This window comes from Mercenaria mercenaria, chromosome 3 (genome assembly GCF_021730395.1).
Source record: "Mercenaria mercenaria strain notata chromosome 3, MADL_Memer_1, whole genome shotgun sequence".
NCBI classification, from domain to species: Eukaryota; Metazoa; Mollusca; class Bivalvia; order Venerida; family Veneridae; genus Mercenaria; species Mercenaria mercenaria.
In genome coordinates, this window is record NC_069363.1 from 49,016,196 (window position 1) to 49,033,688 (window position 17,493).

At 32.8% G+C, this 17,493-nt stretch overlaps 1 protein-coding gene across 1 annotated transcript; it reads left to right on the plus strand.

The window, feature by feature from the left end:
- Window positions 1-7,592: 7,592 nt before the first annotated feature.
- On the plus strand, window positions 7,593-13,089 carry LOC123523515 (uncharacterized). The gene is made up of 2 exons (XM_053539933.1): window positions 7,593-9,284; window positions 12,145-13,089. The coding sequence occupies exons 1-2, from the start codon at window positions 8,936-8,938 to the stop codon at window positions 12,570-12,572; spliced, it is 777 nt and encodes a 258-aa protein (XP_053395908.1). The 5' UTR covers window positions 7,593-8,935; the 3' UTR covers window positions 12,573-13,089.
- The last annotated feature ends 4,404 nt before the right edge of the window (window positions 13,090-17,493 follow it).

Genomic DNA, 17,493 nt, shown 5'->3' on the forward strand with positions numbered 1-17,493 from the left:
CAATATAATGATGCATCTTTCGTTTTGTTCGGAGACTTTAATGCAAAAACTGGTAAATTAAAAGACTTTGTAGAATTTGATCGTTATATCGCTGAATCTAATCTTGATGATATTGCCGGCTACAATCTGTCTATTAGTAATCTGTCTGATCTTGGTATCCCATTACAACGTTATTCAGAAGACTGCAATAATGTTAATAATTATGGACATAGATTACTTGATTTATATAAGTCAACAGGTTTACTGATTGGTAATGGTAGATGTGGTAGTGATATTTATGTTGGGAAAAATACCTGTGACAATAAGAGTTTACTTGATTATGTATTATTGTCACCTTGTAATTTTCCTGTAATGAAAAGTGTTGATGTGTGGGATTTTGATCCTATTTTTTCTGATATTCATAGTTGTTTAACTGTTAAGTTTCGTTGTGAAACTTCGATACATAGTACAGTGGACGATTGTGTTTCTACTTATACTGATGAAAATGTAAATGATGCATGTGATATTCACACTAACGTTAGTAAGAAAGCGTTTTGGGATACGTCTGTTAAAGAGCAATTTATGGACAGCTTGCTTTGATTTAGAAATCTTATCAAATTTACAAGACGAATGTCAAAATATTTTTGAAAATAAACTATATAGTGGTAGTTGTATTAATAGTATAACAAAAAAGATTTCGGAGATGATTTATTCAGCTGCTGATAAATGTAATCTTGTTAAAGATGTTAAACCTATATATTTTGACTGTATTGTTGCTAGAAGCAAATATTTACGTTGTAAGGATTATTATAGACGTAGTAAGACTGATATTAATTTTGCCAATATGGTTGCTAGTAGTAAAAGTTATAAGAATTTTTTGAATAAGAAATATAGATTTTTAAGGATAGTGTTAATAAGAAACTTATAAATCTTCGCTCTTCTGATCCTAAAGCTTTTTGGGGTTTGCTTAATAAATATTGTAATGAACGCAAAAATACAATGTCGAAGATTTCTAAAGAGGTTTTTTACAAACATTTTGTGGCGTTGAATCAATCTACTTCTGGTGAAGATTCTGATAATTTACAGGATATTAATATTGAAAATATTACTTGTGATAATGAAGTGTTGAATAAGTATTTCAATGTTGAAGAAATACGTAGTGTAGTTAGAAAACTGAAAAACAATAAAAGCCCATCAGTTTTTGATAATATTTTAAATGAATATTTGAAATATGCAAATAGTGAATCTTTTTTATCTTTATTGTGTCAACTATTAATATAATATTGGATTCTGGTATTTTTCCAGATGTGTGGAGCTGTGGTATTATTTTGCCAATTTACAAAAACAAAGGTGATACCTCTGATCCTAACAACTACAGAGGCATTACTATTTTTAGTTGTCTGGGTAAATTGTTCACCAATGTGTTAAACACAAGACTTAATAATTTTCTTGAAAGTCATAACTTACTAAATGAAGAACAGGCTGGTTTTCGTAAACAGTATAGTACAATTGATCATATTTTGTCGTTAAAACTTCTGGTTGATTTTTATTTGAGTTCAAATAAGAAATTGTTTTGTGCCTTTGTTGATTATAAAAAGGCTTTTGACTCTGTTAATCGAGTGCATCTCTGGCAAAAGTTGTTAATGCATAATATTGATGGTAAATGTTTGAAAATAATTTATAATATGTATAGTAAAGCTAAATCCTGTGTTAAGGTTAATAATGACTTGTCAAGTTTTTTTCATTTGTCATACTGGCGTGCGTCAAGGTGAAAATTTGTCACCTGTGTTATTTTCAATATTTTTGAATGATCTAACTTGTCTGCAAAATATGAAGGCTTAGTTAAAATGTCTAAAGCAACTTTTGAAAGTCTCAGTGATGACACTGTTGATGTATATTTAAGGCTAATTATGTTATTGTACGCAGATGACACTGTTTTATTTGCAGAAAGTCAGGCGGATTTGCAGAAAGCTTTAGATGCTATGTTTGAATATTGTGAGATATGGGATTTACATGTTAATGGAGCTAAAACTAAAATAGTTATATTAAAGCTAAAGCTAAACGTAACAAAAGGGCATTCAGTTTCATGTATAACGGTAAACAGCTAGAAATTGTTGATGATTTTTCATATTTGGGCATTCTTTTTAATTATAATTAATTTGATAAAAATAAGAAAAAGCTTGTCGATCAGGCACGTAGAGCCATGTTTTCAGTTATCCAGAAAAGCCGAAAACTCAGCTTGCCTATTTCAATTCAGTTACATTTGTTTAATACTATTGTTGTTCCAATACTATTACACGGTAGTGAGGTTTGGGGTACGGAGCGGATAAGTATAATAGAGCAATTTCAACTTCGGTTTTGTAAATTGATTCTAAATTTGAAATCTACAACTCCTAACTGTATGAGTTATGGGGAGCTGGATTTGCAGCCTTTAGCATTACAAGTTAAGGCTCGTATATTATGTTATTGGTGTAAAGTAATTAATTCAGGTAGTGACAAGATTTGTAAATTGTTGTACGATACAATTTTCTATTTGTATATGAATGGTGCACACACTTCTTCTTGGATTTCTTTTGTAAAAGATACACTTGATGAACTTGGAATGTCTGAATATTTTCATGCTAGGTACATAGATATTAATTGTTTCAAAACAACTGTGAAAAGTAGGTTAAAAGATCAGTTTTTGCAAAATTGGCATGATAGTGTTGTCACTTCACCAAAATGTTTAGTCTATCGTACTTATTAAAAAGAATTTGGTTTTGAGGAGTATCTTGATATATTACCTTCTCATTTAAGTAAGTATTTGTGTAAATTTAGAACTATGAACCATTTGTTGCCAATAGAAAAAGGTAGGCACTTGCATATAGAGCGCAATCAACGAGTCTGTCACCTCTGTCCGAAGCAAGTACTAGGTGATGAATTTCATTATCTTCTGGAATGTAGTAACTTCAAATCCATTAGAAAGAAGTTTATTCCCAATAATTTCACTACACGTCCTAATATTCATCAACTTGATAACCTCATGAATAGTAAAGATAAGGGTTTACTTGTTAAATTAGCACTGTTTTGTAAAATTTTAATGTCAAATTTTAAATAGCTCATTCTCCTGATTCAGTATTGTTTTCTAGTATTCATGATTTGAGTAACTACTTTACTTGTAAACAAGTACGGATGGAATTAACATGCTTCGGTTTTGGTATAAGTTGTATGTTACGATAATGTAGAAATTAATTATGACATATCGTTGTTTATTTTTATGATCTCTGGTGTAACATGTAAATGTTTTGGACCCCCCATTATTGAGGTTTACATGCAATATAAGGGAGAACATTAAGCATTCAGGTCAATTAATAGGCAATATTTGGGGGAATATACATTGTTATTATTTCTGCATCCGCAGTTTTTGAGCTGTCTCCCTTTCATCTTTCATCTTTGGTTATTTTAGTGTGGTTGGTCCAATTCATTTTTTCATTTTTTCTTAGTCAGACATTGTACCGCATTTTGTACAACACTGTGCACAATATTTTGTACAATATTGATTTGTGACTGTTTTATTATTTCACTTTGTTTTTTCCACATGCATATTATATGCCATGGATTTAAATAAATCTGAAATCTGAAATCTGATTACCAAGAAGTGTAGACTGCGTAGCATAATTTGTTAGGGTTAATTGAGGCATCCGTTTGTGGCATTTTTTTTTTCTTACGTTAAAGCTGTCCTTATTTTCAGTATAAAATTACATCTATTCAAATTTTAAACTTAGGACTGTGAAAACAATCGATTGCGTATTATCTGTGTACGACAGGAAATTCCACGTGCTTGTGACCACCGACGAATGCCGAATGCAGACAATAGGCAATCGCACGGAAATTGACGAGTGTAATATCGAGTGAACCATGTAATAAATATCTCAAATTTAGATGAAGGTATAAACGTTATTTTTAAGTTTACAGTTGTTTATTGTGTATAAACATTCATTTAATTTTAGGTAAGTGAATAAATGGTTACGTTATTAAATATTTCATCGTCATGGTGTGTGAAATAAGGATAGTCAAAATCCCCACAAAACCAAAAAAAATGGAAGCATTTTAGGCTTAAGCTGCCCTGTTAGAGATACCAGCAACCAACTAGTAGGTTCGTTCTGAGAAAAGCACTTGATTTCTATCTGCATGTCTGCTATGTGTGAAAGCAGAATATTTTTTCTCATATGGGCGTTTGTAAGTAATACGCAAGCGACCTATGCAAATATCATTTAAAAATAAAACCTTGATAAAGTTCTGAGTGACGATTATATCAGCTTCGTTGTGGGCCCCCACAAATTCAAACAAATTGTATACATGTATATAATTTTGTACATGCATTTTTACAAGATTTTATTAGCGCAAAATGGTAATACGTGATATCTGGACTAGACTTCTGTTTGACGGATTCTACAGTATCATCTGTCCATATTACTGTTTTATGACTGAATGTAATAAATATTGTCGTCTTAATTGTTATCAAAAGTTTATGACTAAATGCAACAAGTGTTGTCGTCTTCAATGTGTTACAACTGACATAGCTGAAATAGACGTTATTTTGACAAACTATTTTTCTTCTGGGGAATTATTTTCTTAACACAATAACAATTCAAACTCTAAAAAAGCCTTTAAAAAGTAAAAGTACTAATATGATGAATATTGCTGTGGTTTATCAAAATCAAAATAAAGTTAACCCTAAAGTTACATTATCTGTCATAGTCTATGTATATGTATGACCGTACATAATACAGGTAACGCAAAACAAAGACATTCCTGGAAGAACAGATATGCACATTCAGAGAAACATCATGTTCTACAAGAATGCCAAGCTGTTATGATTCTTGCACTGAATTATAACGTGATAGAAAAACGGAGAAATTGTATTTGATCCGCTAAAAACGTAAACACGTTTTCCGTTGTTTTAGTTTAATATACCAAACTATATACACATAATTTGAAAAATCAAAGTGATGTAAAGGAACTACTTGCTTCTTAAATGATGTAATTAATTTTATTTTGAATATATCATGAAAAGAGTGGTGTCTAGATGTAACATGCCATTTACTTAAGACGGAGAGGTTTCCACAGGTGTTATCGGAATCTTATAGGCCTTTCGGAATGCATCTACAAAAGCGGTGGACAAAATAAAGACTCGAATGTATATCTGATTCGTTTTTACAGTGCCCTTTGTATATCAGGTACGTATTGCCTTTTGTATATGTAATTAATATTTATCACAACTTCTATTGTCCGTAAGTATTGACCTGGCACTCATTAATCTTCGCCAATATTTTCGGGCGTTTTCGTTATTTTACGCAATATTTGTGTCCTGAAAATATCTATATTTATCAAAATAATCGATATAAATAACCAACGGCACAATGGTGTAGTGGTAAGCTCTCCGACTTAGAACGGCATTACAGGGCATGTGCAGGGGTTCGAATTCATTTCTAACCAATTTTTTTTTATATAATTCCGTGTGTTTGTATTTGCATCTATTTTACATTATTTTATGAAACATTTCATTTTGTGTCGTTAACAACAGTTCTTTGAATTGTCCGTTGAATGAATGAATACTTGTCCGGTCCTGAAGGTTTTAAACGACATTTGTAGAACGGTTTTATGTACGTAGAAAAATGATAATAAATAGTAGAGTATTTCATTGAAAAATCATGATAAGTGTGATAATTTTTCGTCTGTTAATTTTACAGATAAAATAAAAAACAAAAACAAACTGGTCAGATAGAGGACTCGAACTCACAACCCTGAGGTTAGTGGCAAAACGCTTTGTCCGCATTACTACATCTGCACATGAAACATGGTTGCATATAATTGGCTTTTCAATTATAGTTATATCGTTATTTAGGTTCGGACACCGAAGATTAATTTACGGAAACATACGGAATATTCATGAGTGCCAGGTCAATACTTACGGACAATACTATATAATACACGTGTCATCAGTTTGTTAAAGAACAAAATATCAATCAAATATGTTTTATTCTAACGCGATCCGTAGCAGTTGCTATATAAACATATAGCGAAATCGCCTATACATGAATCTACGATAGAATATAGCTGTTCCATTCCACCCTACGATTGTAACACGTGAGATTCTACTCGTCGACTATATACTCGACTTTTTCAGTGCTTAGTAGTAGTAATAAAAAGTACATCAAATTTTCTGAAACAAACAATTCCTGACTGATGAATTTATTTGTTTATATTTTTACCGTAAGAAAATGTTTCAGCCAGTCTACACAGTACATGTACATGTACCGGTAAGTTTCAACATCTATATCTGGTCGGTATTATCCAGGAATAGTTCTCTCTCTCTCTCTCTCTCTCTCTCTCTCTCTCTATATATATATATATATATATATATATATATATATATATATATATATATATAACTTCAATTATCACTGATATATATTTTAAAAGAACTGATTCAAAGCAGTATCTAAATTTCAAATCATGCCATCCTAAACACACAAAAACAAACATTCCATTTTCTTTGGCAAGGAGAATTGTACTATTGTTATAGACAAAAATATACTTAAAGCACGTTTGAAAGAATTGGCCGCGGTTCTGGTAGAAAGAAAATACCCATTACAAGTTATTAAAACAGGAATTATTAAAGCCATACAAATACCTAGAAGTACATTATTAAGCGTTCAGAATAATAAAAGTGGAAATATTACACCATATATTTCTACATTCAATCCTAAAAGCAGGGAGCTATTTGGGATATTAAAAAGTAACTTGGATATTTTAAAAAATGATGATACTATGAAAAGAATACTAAACGACACGAAAATCATAAAATGTAAAACACAACTTCCGAATTTAAAAAGTATTCTTATTAAATCAGAATTTAATGAAAACAGACCTTCTCCATCAGTACAAAAATGTAATGACCCTAGATGTAGTTTATGTATTTGTATTATTGAAGGGTCATCTTTCAGTTTAAATAATAAAATATTTCATGTTAAAGAAAGCATGGACTGTACTGTTCGGAATGTATTATATGTATTGGTTTGTAATGGATGTAATGAATTTTATATTGGTCAAACAGGAGATAAACTCAGAAATAGAAGGACAGTACATGACCAACAAATAAGAGACCCATCAACAAGACAATTACCTTTAAGTACTCATTTAGATTTATGCTCAAAAACCGTTCCTAAATTTTCTATATTTCCTTTTTACAAATTTCATAGTAATGATGTTTCAGCTAGGTTATCTAAAGAACGCTATTTCATTGATATTTTTAAACCGAAACTTAACCAAAATTGATGACGTTACAATATTAATGTTGTGTACACATGTGTACGCAAAAATGACGTTGCTTAGCAATTACACATTTATTGACGCCATATTGTTTTATTTGCCCTGATGAGTATAAACGAAACCGGTAGGCAAATATAATGTTACTCATGTAATGTTGTTTATATTTTCTTTATAATATACTTGATCCGGTACAAACTTTTGCATTTATATATATATATATATATATATATATATATATATATATATATATATATATATATATATATATATATATATATATATATTCTTCAGGTTGGCAGCATGATTTCATTAAAAACCCGTTTGTTTATCGGCTAGGGTACGCTACAACTGTACCAAAGCTAATTTTATCTCTTTCAAACCCTTGTAATTGCTTCAATCCAAACATTTTTGTACCTTTAGAACGTTTTTCCCGCCGATAAGTTATTTTCTTAAGATGATATTTCAAATAAAGCTAATATCACAGAACTTGTGCAGGTCTGACTACGTGTATAAATAATAAAGTTTAACTTTTCCTCTCAAATGTAAAGTAAGGATCGACCAGTATGTTTCTAGAAATGAAAAGTTCTCTCATTACAGTAGATATTATTAAAAGATTTACAGAGTTGTTTTATGAAATTTATCCATACCCTATGTGTAAAAAAAAAGAGATGACAGTTAAATATTTACTATGACGGTTGCTATCTGATACAAAATGTCACAAAAAAGCAAATTTTGCAAAAACAATATCGTCACGTCAATGCAAGGAAGCTGGTAACTGCATCGAAATAAATAAGCATATTTTGCGCTGAGATGACATGAATGTTTTAATCAATGACGTGTATAAAAATGTTAGTGCCTTACTTGGTGATAAAAATCCGACAAATTTGAAAATTATAACTGGCATATGTAACTCTGTAGTATAAGTCTGTCCTACCTTGACCGATACAATAACCCAACTTGCAGGTGTGTGTTAATTATTGAATTAAAACAGACAATGCATCCGTCCAGTTAAACTAACTTTATATCTTGTTGCCATATGAAATTATACTTTCCTGTGTATCAAATGAGGCCATACTTAACGATCACATGAAAGTAGTTTATACTGTCGCAACAAACCTCTTTCAAGTCCAAAAGTGATAACTTCACAATATTTGTCACCGATATGGAATTAAGGACTTGCTTGTTTTTTAGTTAAAAGTTAATCTATATACGTCAACACAGGAAAATATAATGTAACATAAAAACAAAACAATTCATTTAAGACATTGTGAGTCAATAAAAGAATGCATGAATTAAATTATTATCTAAAGTCGAAACTACAGCGCTTATATTCTTAACGCTACTCAACAAACTGGGTTTACTGTACTTTTGAATACTTAAAGTCAAAAGGTAGCTTTGTAAAGAACTGTTTTTAAAAAGTCATCACCAGATGTTAATGTAATGTAAATGGCAAATGTTCCCATAATGAATATCAGGTCCTATCTATGTGATCAAAATATGATAATACCGGTATTGCGATAATTTCATTCTCTATTAAATGGTATACTTATATTGAATTTTCTTAACCACCCCTTGGCATATACATACACCTAAACCTGATTCTACAGTTTTCATTCCTTCGCTTCATTCAGACTCATACAAGATGTTTTGTGCTGCAATTTTCTGCTTTTTAATTTTAAATTCAAATCCCACTTTCGGGACTGAGCCACTATGTTCCCGGTTTCATTACGAGGAACAAACGTTAGAAAAGATGATCAGGCAGGAAATATTTGTAGAGAAAATGAAAGATGACATTGACGACTCTAAACAGCAAGTAGTGGACGCTGTTGTAGACTTGAAGAATGAGAGAAACAAGTTTGCAGCGGAATTTGAAAGGTTGAAAAATGACGTTGAAACAATGAAAGGCAACCTTGAAAATGCATTGGAGCGTATCCAATCACAAACTGTAAAAGTCATTCAGGATAATACTGCAGAAATGGAAACGTTAAAAGGTATGTATTTAACATTAGTTTTGTATTGTTATGAAGAAAAACACTGTATAAACTGAAGTATAACACTTTCGAATATACTTCATTTTAAGTAGCTTAATTAAAGATGAATTTTAGTATTAGATTTGTATAATAAAATGGTATGAAATAAGGCAAAGCCTCATATCGAGCTCGGGGAAATCAGATTTCACTTCTTTTCAAATTTTATAACAACGAAACAATTCATATAAACGTTTTAATTTAGTGTTATCAATTCTTTTATAGCGAATATCTTATAATTGCAAATTTACGGGGAAGCCGATGTCTCTATGACGTCATTTGCTATTTGCCGCGTTTACGTTAGAAATATTAATAACATATTTTTCCAGTTTCTTTCCAAAATTTATCTTTAAAAAGAATGTAATTATTTTTGCAACTAAATGGAAGCCTCTCTCTTGTTGTTATTTGAGTGTTTGAGTTAAAAATAATTTGAACAATCGAATGACATTCTCTCTTCACTGCGACTTCCTCTCCGCCAGGTGTGCCTTTGAGATCTGCTCAACCCGGGTGTAGAGGGTGTAGGTGGTATTTCCACTACCGTCCATAAAATCTTCATTTTTGTCGTGTTGGGCGACCTGTGGAGTTTCCACTTTTGCTTTGTTGAGCAGGCCTTTCGGATTTGCTCTTCGAGCTCGCTAAAAATGGTTATTACATCAGTCCTATTAGTTCTTCTTTGATGAACAATATTTTAGTCGGCTCGAGAAAATTGACTTTAATTTTATACAAAAAAAAATACAGAAAAAAATAGACGTTTGAAATCGTGTACTCTTTTTAAGCACACCATCATTTCATCATCTTGACGTCATATTTAGTTTAGTTCAGTTTATACTTATTTGTTTTAGCTCGATTGTGATGAAAGCTTAAAGCCTGTATGAACCACTCTCGAGTCCGATTCTTGGAAAAAACAGTACTGGTGTAATATGAGAAGTCATGGTCGTGACCCCAGTGGGGCTCGAACCCACGTTGAGTTCACGACTAAGGCGACTCACCCCACCATTAATTATTTTTCCGTATCCGAATGGAGTTGATTTTGTTTATCAAATACAAGCTGTATTACAGGCATAACTATCACAGGTATATCATAAAATATTAAACATAGTTTTGTATCTTCAAATTGTTCTATCAAGTATTCATATGACTTTAAATATAACAAATTTAGTAAAATAGAAAAAGTGGAAAATCACACGTCGCTCAACACAACAGAAACGAAAATGTTGCAGGCTCGGTTGCATTGAGCCTGTTCATGGACGGTAGTGGAAATGCAAGCCAACTGATTTGTAGTTTCGCTTGTTTCTTGGCAATTCTAAATACATATTATTTGAAATTAATTTTTAAATGAAGAGCACACATTATTCAATAGCATTAATTTCAAGATTTTATCAGTATACACTTAACAAATCGTTATATTAGAAGTTACCTGAAGGACATTTCTGAAATTTGGCAACTATGATATTGTGAATGTCATAAAGAAAATTCAAGAAAATAGATCAAAACCATCGTATAATTTGATTAATTTTATGACCACGAGCCATGTTTTAAAAAGCCACAAAAAACATAATGATTATAAGCGTGTTTATGTTTTAAATAAGTATACTTCATTTTGATATAAAATGAAAATGAAATTATGACACGTACAAAAATACCATATTTTGCATGTCAGACAGGATTTTCCCGTGTTTTTGTCGGTGCTAGAAAAACTCATCTTACACCCCGCTCACGTGCTGAAATTTACGAAGCCTTAGGAATGCGTACATTCATACGCTACTATAATAAATAATAGCGCTTAAAAGGAAACATTTGTTTTTTCATTTCTTCTGTTACTTTAAGAATACGATATGCAAGAAATGAAGGTGCGGATGAAAATAGCTGGCTCTCGGGTTTCGCGGTAACTCGGCAGAGCCTTGTGACTACCTAATCAGTTACCATCGAGCCAGATATTTCCCTGTGAAAGATTCTTATATGTTTTGTCAAAGCATGAAAAATACTTTTGAGCATATTTTTGGAAGAAGCAAGTATCTACACATTGTGTCCATGTCAAAAAGGTTGGATCATTTTGGTTACTGTCTTAAACATCTTTATATACTAATAGTCTGGTTTAGAAAGTATCTCTTACATTGTCAAACAAAAAAAAGGTGAAATCCCGTAATACATACTTCTTTAATGTATTATTATAAACATGTGATATTTCATAAATGATCACTTTTAAAGATTTATCATTTCTCGTTATTATAACTTTAAGAAACTGGCCAAAATGTGATGATATTACCGCAGTACAAACTGCATATCAATATCGAAATGCATTTGTATATTGCCTTTACCCGTCTTTACTGCAGGGGTCAATCGTAACCGAGCAGTAAGAGTCACTTACTTGAAATTACTTGGCTCTTACAGTTATTTCTTCGAGTCTTATCAACTAAGAGTTTCAAATTCTTAAATGTTAGGACAACAGCCAGCTGAAGTTCCTGAACTAATGCCAGGGAAGGCTGCAATACTCATTAAAAGTGATGTAGTTGTAATCCCAAATTAACGTGTTGAATACTTTGAAGTCTTACTGAGTTCTTTTCGATGACTACGCTGGTCTTGCTTTTTCATTCTTTCTTCTAAAATTTGTGATTATACATACAGACATCGTGTAGTTGTTATTTATGGACTGCATTCGTATGAAATAGCATTTGTTAATTGATCAGGGTTCCAGTCGATGTTTTCAAAACCTCTTACTCGTTAATACCGTTTAATTCTAAAGAAACGTTGCTGAAACTGTAAAATTTACATCGTTAAATTTCAATCGTTATAAATAACTATAAGAATCCTTTTGTTATTTCAGGTTCTGTCGTCACACATATCGTCGCATTCAAAACTAACGTTGTGTCTGACAAGTCATTGCGCGACAGCAAGGTTATAATATTCTCAAAGAATATATTTAACATGGGTGATGCTTACGACAATGCAACTGGCATCTTCAAAGCACCAGCTGGAGGTGTCTACCTTTTCACGACGCAGATATGTTTATCTACCCGTACCCATTCGTACTTCGGCATCACTTTGAATGGGGAACTTATCTCTCAATCTCTGCTCGGAGACTATCAGTGGTCTAATTGCTATACAATGGATGCCATTGTTAAAGTCAACAAGGGCGATGACGTTTCGATTAAATGTATTGGCTCTTGTGGGAGTAGTGAGAGTTTGTGGAATAATCTTCGTTACGCCACAAGTAGCTTCTCGGGTGTACTCGTCCACAAAGTTATCCGTTGAAATATGACTGTAATGGAAGTTATCCGTGTGTATGGCCTGTTTTGTTGGATAAACTTTGATTCTGTGACGACAACAAAATTTAATATTGATATTTTGAATTACTAAATGCCTAACAAAATCTGGTTTAATCATATGCACAGGTTAAAAATTTATCACAGTGTTAAAGTTACATAATATCATAAGAAATAGCTTATTTAGTTATTATAACGCCCCAACTAGTAACCAATATGGTCCGCTTTGTTCCTCATTTCTGATCAGATGTTAAGTACTTTCAATAATTAGCATTGTTTTATGTGTTTTTTCTCTCCATGCTTCACATCATGTTGACATTGCTTATGTTTAAATTTTAAAGGAAAGAGATAGAATGTCGTGCCGTGCGCTCGAGATAAGATGTCGTGTTCACGAGATATGATGTTGAGCGCTCGAGATAAGATGTCGTGCGTTCGAGATAAGATGTCGTGCGCACGAGATAAGATGTCGTGCGCACGAGATAAGATGCCTTACGCTCGAGATAAGATGTCTTACGCACGAAATAAGATGTCGAGCGCTCAAAATAAGATGACATGCGCTCGATATACGATGTCGTGCTCACGTGATAAGATGTCGAGCGCTCGAGATAAGATGTCATGCGCTCGAGACAAGATGCCGTCCGCGCGAGATAATTTAATCTTTAAAAAAATGCATGTCCTAAGCATACCATCGTGGTTATCTTCCATCGGAAGCATTGAATTTAGAATGAGTCAAGAATGAAATGTTCATAAATAAGAAAAGTACTTCGGAAATAATGGAGATTTCGCCGGGATATTTGGCAGACAAAGATATAGAATGTTGGGCTATTTATTGAGGTAAATGCCATAAGAAAAACTCCGCGGTTCAATATCTAAAACAATGAAAATCTGGCCATGGATCAGCCATCTGTGTGATTATTTGGTGGTCTTTTTTATTCAGAAAATATTCCTTTAGATGCCTCTTTCTATCCTCTGAACTCAGTAGGAATCTGATTTTCATTGATTCACATTATGTATAGACAAAATTGAAAATACTGACTGCAAAACGAAAGCAATCACGTTGTCCGATCAGGTGTCATGTTGTCTTGTGGTGTCGCGTTATCACGTTATAGACTGTGATACCCGTACCAAATTTCATAGACCCACCATGGTTATAAGTGATAAAGAAGGTAAATACTATGAACCCTAATATCATAACTACATATTTAGAAAAGATAAACGGACAATTATCACGTCTGGGCAAATGTTGCAATTCGCTTTAGAAATAAAAAAGGATTGTGTTGATAAAGAAATAGAATTCTAATATGCTTGTTTCTGTTAAAAACACACTTATGCTAAATTGACGTCACGTTAACGTGCAATGACGTCAGTGTTGATTTTTTTGCGATCAAGGAAGAGCGATACTAAATTTTATCAACTGTTTCAGATTCAGGGCATATTAGAATAGAAATAATGTATAGCAAAATTGTGTTTTACTTAGATTAATACACGAAAAATCGGTTATGCGCCGCCAGAGTAATTCACTCAGGCTACGCCCTCGTAAAAGTATTCCGCGGACGTATAACCACTTTTCGTGTATTAATAACGTTAAAACACGGTTTCTTTATGCATTATTTCTTAAATAAAAACATTTGGGCATTTATAGATGACAAGAGCAAACAATCAGATGAAAGCTCTGGCAAATTACAAGATATGACAAAAAAGCACAGACTTGTCAATGGAACTGGTAAATGATGAAATGGTTCTGCATGAGACATTGAAGGAAATTTCACACGAGTGGCGAACCCTTTTCCTTCTAACGTCTTTAAAATTCGAATATTTCGTCATTAATGCTTTCAAATTGTCTTTCTTACTTTGTTCATATTTTACAGCAAGTTATATTTTCCTTGTAGGCTGTAAGGCAAAAAAAAAGTTAAAATGGTTTGATGAGATAAACGTTAAGATGCGTTGCCATGAGACTAATAAGCGAAATCGCTTCTAAAACGTTTGAAATTTACTAGTAACTGTATAGAATTCAGTCTAATCCTACGGTGACTGACTGCTTCAAAATAGCCACAAGAACTATTCAATGTGGGGTCTTAAAAGTATTTGGCTACATATTATTATGAGCTTTTTTTTTGTTATCGTAACTGAATGTGATCGTTCAGGCCTTTACAATATTGGAACCATGTTATAATAATAATTCTAGCATAAAACTGCTGTTATTGTCACATTTCGGGGGTGTTTTAACAGGAGAGAAAACGTGTGTTAACAGAGCGATTCTCGCGCTCACGTGCTGTTATAACACCTTTTTTATATATGCGTGTTCCGTGGCAAAGCGCTACGGGCTCGGGCACCAACCAATCCCTCGGGATTCTGCAGACGTTATAACACGAAAAAACATGCGTTATCCCTACATTCTAGCATAAAACTGCTGTTCTTGTCACTTTTTGGTGGTGTTTTAACAAGAGAGAAAACGTGTGTTAACAGAGAGATTCTCGCGCTCACGTGCTATTATAACATGTTTTTATATATGCGCGTTCCGTGGCAAAGCGTAAACGTATTACGGCCCCAAAACGGATAATTCAAATGGAAATGACGTCAACGTGAAAAAACAACTCAGATATTCCCGCGCATTTCATGGAAATTTGATGACGTTGAGGGAGAATGTATTCATTTATTAGTTTTCTCCGCGTTTTATGCTAGAATAGCGTTAGCGCATGTTCATTTCGTGTTATAACATCTTCAGAATCCCTCGGGATTCTGCAGACGTTATAACACGAAAAAACATGCGTTATCCCTACATTCTAGCATAAAACTGCTGTTCTTGTCACTTTTTGGTGGTGTTTTAACAAGAGAGAAAACGTGTGTTAACAGAGAGATTCTCGCGCTCACGTGCTATTATAACACCTTTTTATATATGCGCGTTCCGTGGCAAAGCGTAAACGTATTACGGCCCCAAAACGGATAATTCAAATGGAAATGACGTCAACGTGAAAAAACGACTCAGATATTCCAGCGCATTTCATGGAAATTTGATGACGTTGAGGGAGAATGTATTCATTTATTAGTTTTCTCCGCGTTTTATGCTAGAATAGCGTTAGCGCATGTTCATTTCGTGTTATAACATCTTCAGAATCCCTCGGGATTCTGCAGACGTTATAACATGAAAAAACATGCGTTATCCCTACATAAAAAATTCTTCTGACGGTAACATGTACAGACATGCAAATAGGACACCTTATTACATCTTAGTTCAAACATGGCCTTCTATAACATAAACAAAATGTACAAACGTTAAATTACACGACAATCACTCAGAAAACATCATTTAAAATCGCATTCATACTTAAACATTATACATAAAACAGTGTAAGTTTTATAGTCAAAGACTTCGTACAATCTAAAACCTTAGTTGGTACATTCATTATTGAAATGCATACCCATATAGAAAGACCAATTTTTGGATTTTGCAGTCAATAAATATGTCATCTGTGATTACATTTCAGGTTTTCAACATATTTGCTAAGTCCTTTGACTTTACAAAATTGATTTGGCTTAAATATACAACCACACGCATAATTTAATGCCTAACGACAATGCCGTTCTATCAAGGTCACATTAGTCAAACACTTTCATGATGCGCTAAACAGAAATTGGTTAGTATGTTACTGATTAGAAATTGACATATGGGAAATATCTACGCACGGTCTGATTATGATATAACTACAGACAAGTTCTATGTGTTTCTTTGCAGTTTTGGTCGCATGTTCACAAAACATTTTCAGTCTTACATGAGTTTAATAATGAAAATTATTTGTCATATATATCCAAATTAAACGTTGAGTGTATGAATATTTTCAACTGACTATTCAGTACTGATTGGAATTTATTCTTGACGTTCTAGTAATACGTAGCTGAGACCGAAAAATGTTTTGTTAACATGAAACTAGGTTGTACTTGAAATGTACTTCAAGGAAATCTTCAGGAAAAATAGCCTAAAGGTGGTATTTAAATGATGATAGCTCTTTATGTCTTGTTTCAAAATTTTATTGAAAAAAAATTGAATAGCCATTATACATCTAGACCTACGGTGGTGTGATTTGGGTTTTAAGCCGCACTAACACAGTACAAATTTTATGGCACCAAACAGGACTAAGAACGTTGGTTTCACACCTCATTTAAGTGAGGATTATGGAATCAAAACTTTCGCACCCGCTAAAATCACTGAGATTTAGCATAACCAAATGTTCGGACTCTAAAAGTCGCTTCTAACGATCATGCAAGAGTAAAGCAAAAGTCCAAATTCATTTCATACACAAGTTGACGGCCTAGAACCACTTGGAACCTATGGTGGTGTTCAGCAACAAACTTAGTTATGTTTCATATTCTAAGAAAAAATGATAAATAGCCAAAAATGTTGCGAACCAACAGGGTACAGAAAACAGTTCAAACATTGGAAAATATTGCATTTTAACTGTTTGCTTTATGTTATGTGGAAAAGTGATCCAATCTTAATGAAAAACAGGTACGTTTATAACGTTTTGACGTTGCATTTTTACTGAATTGCACACACTCGTAGAATTAACGGCTAATATATTGTGATGTTTTTATAGATATTTTTGTCGTGATTACAATGTAGTTTGAATTTTAAATTTTGATGCAACGAAAAAAACACAGAAACACACCGATTTCAGTAAGAGCCGACAGATGGCGCTTTGACGTTAATATGTTGCTATGTTACCGACGTCAGAATAAAATAAAAAGTACATTTTCGCAACGGCAGTTGTGTTACGTTTATTTTAACCAAGTTTGAATAGAATCCGACGATTTTTTAAAAATCTCGACAAAGGGCGCATACTACCTTAATGTTTGACGTTATGTATTTTTGTTTGCGCCATTCTTTTGTGAAAAAAAGTTGTTATCGTTAATGC

Excerpts from the sequence above, each read along its gene's own strand:
- LOC123523515 (XM_053539933.1), top strand. The coding sequence starts at position 8,936 with ATGTTTTGTGCTGCAATTTTCTGCTTTTTAATTTTAAATTCAAATCCC. Across the intron at positions 9,285-12,144 it reads AGAAATGGAAACGTTAAAAG|GTTCTGTCGTCACACATATC; the intron begins GTATGTATTTAA and ends TTGTTATTTCAG.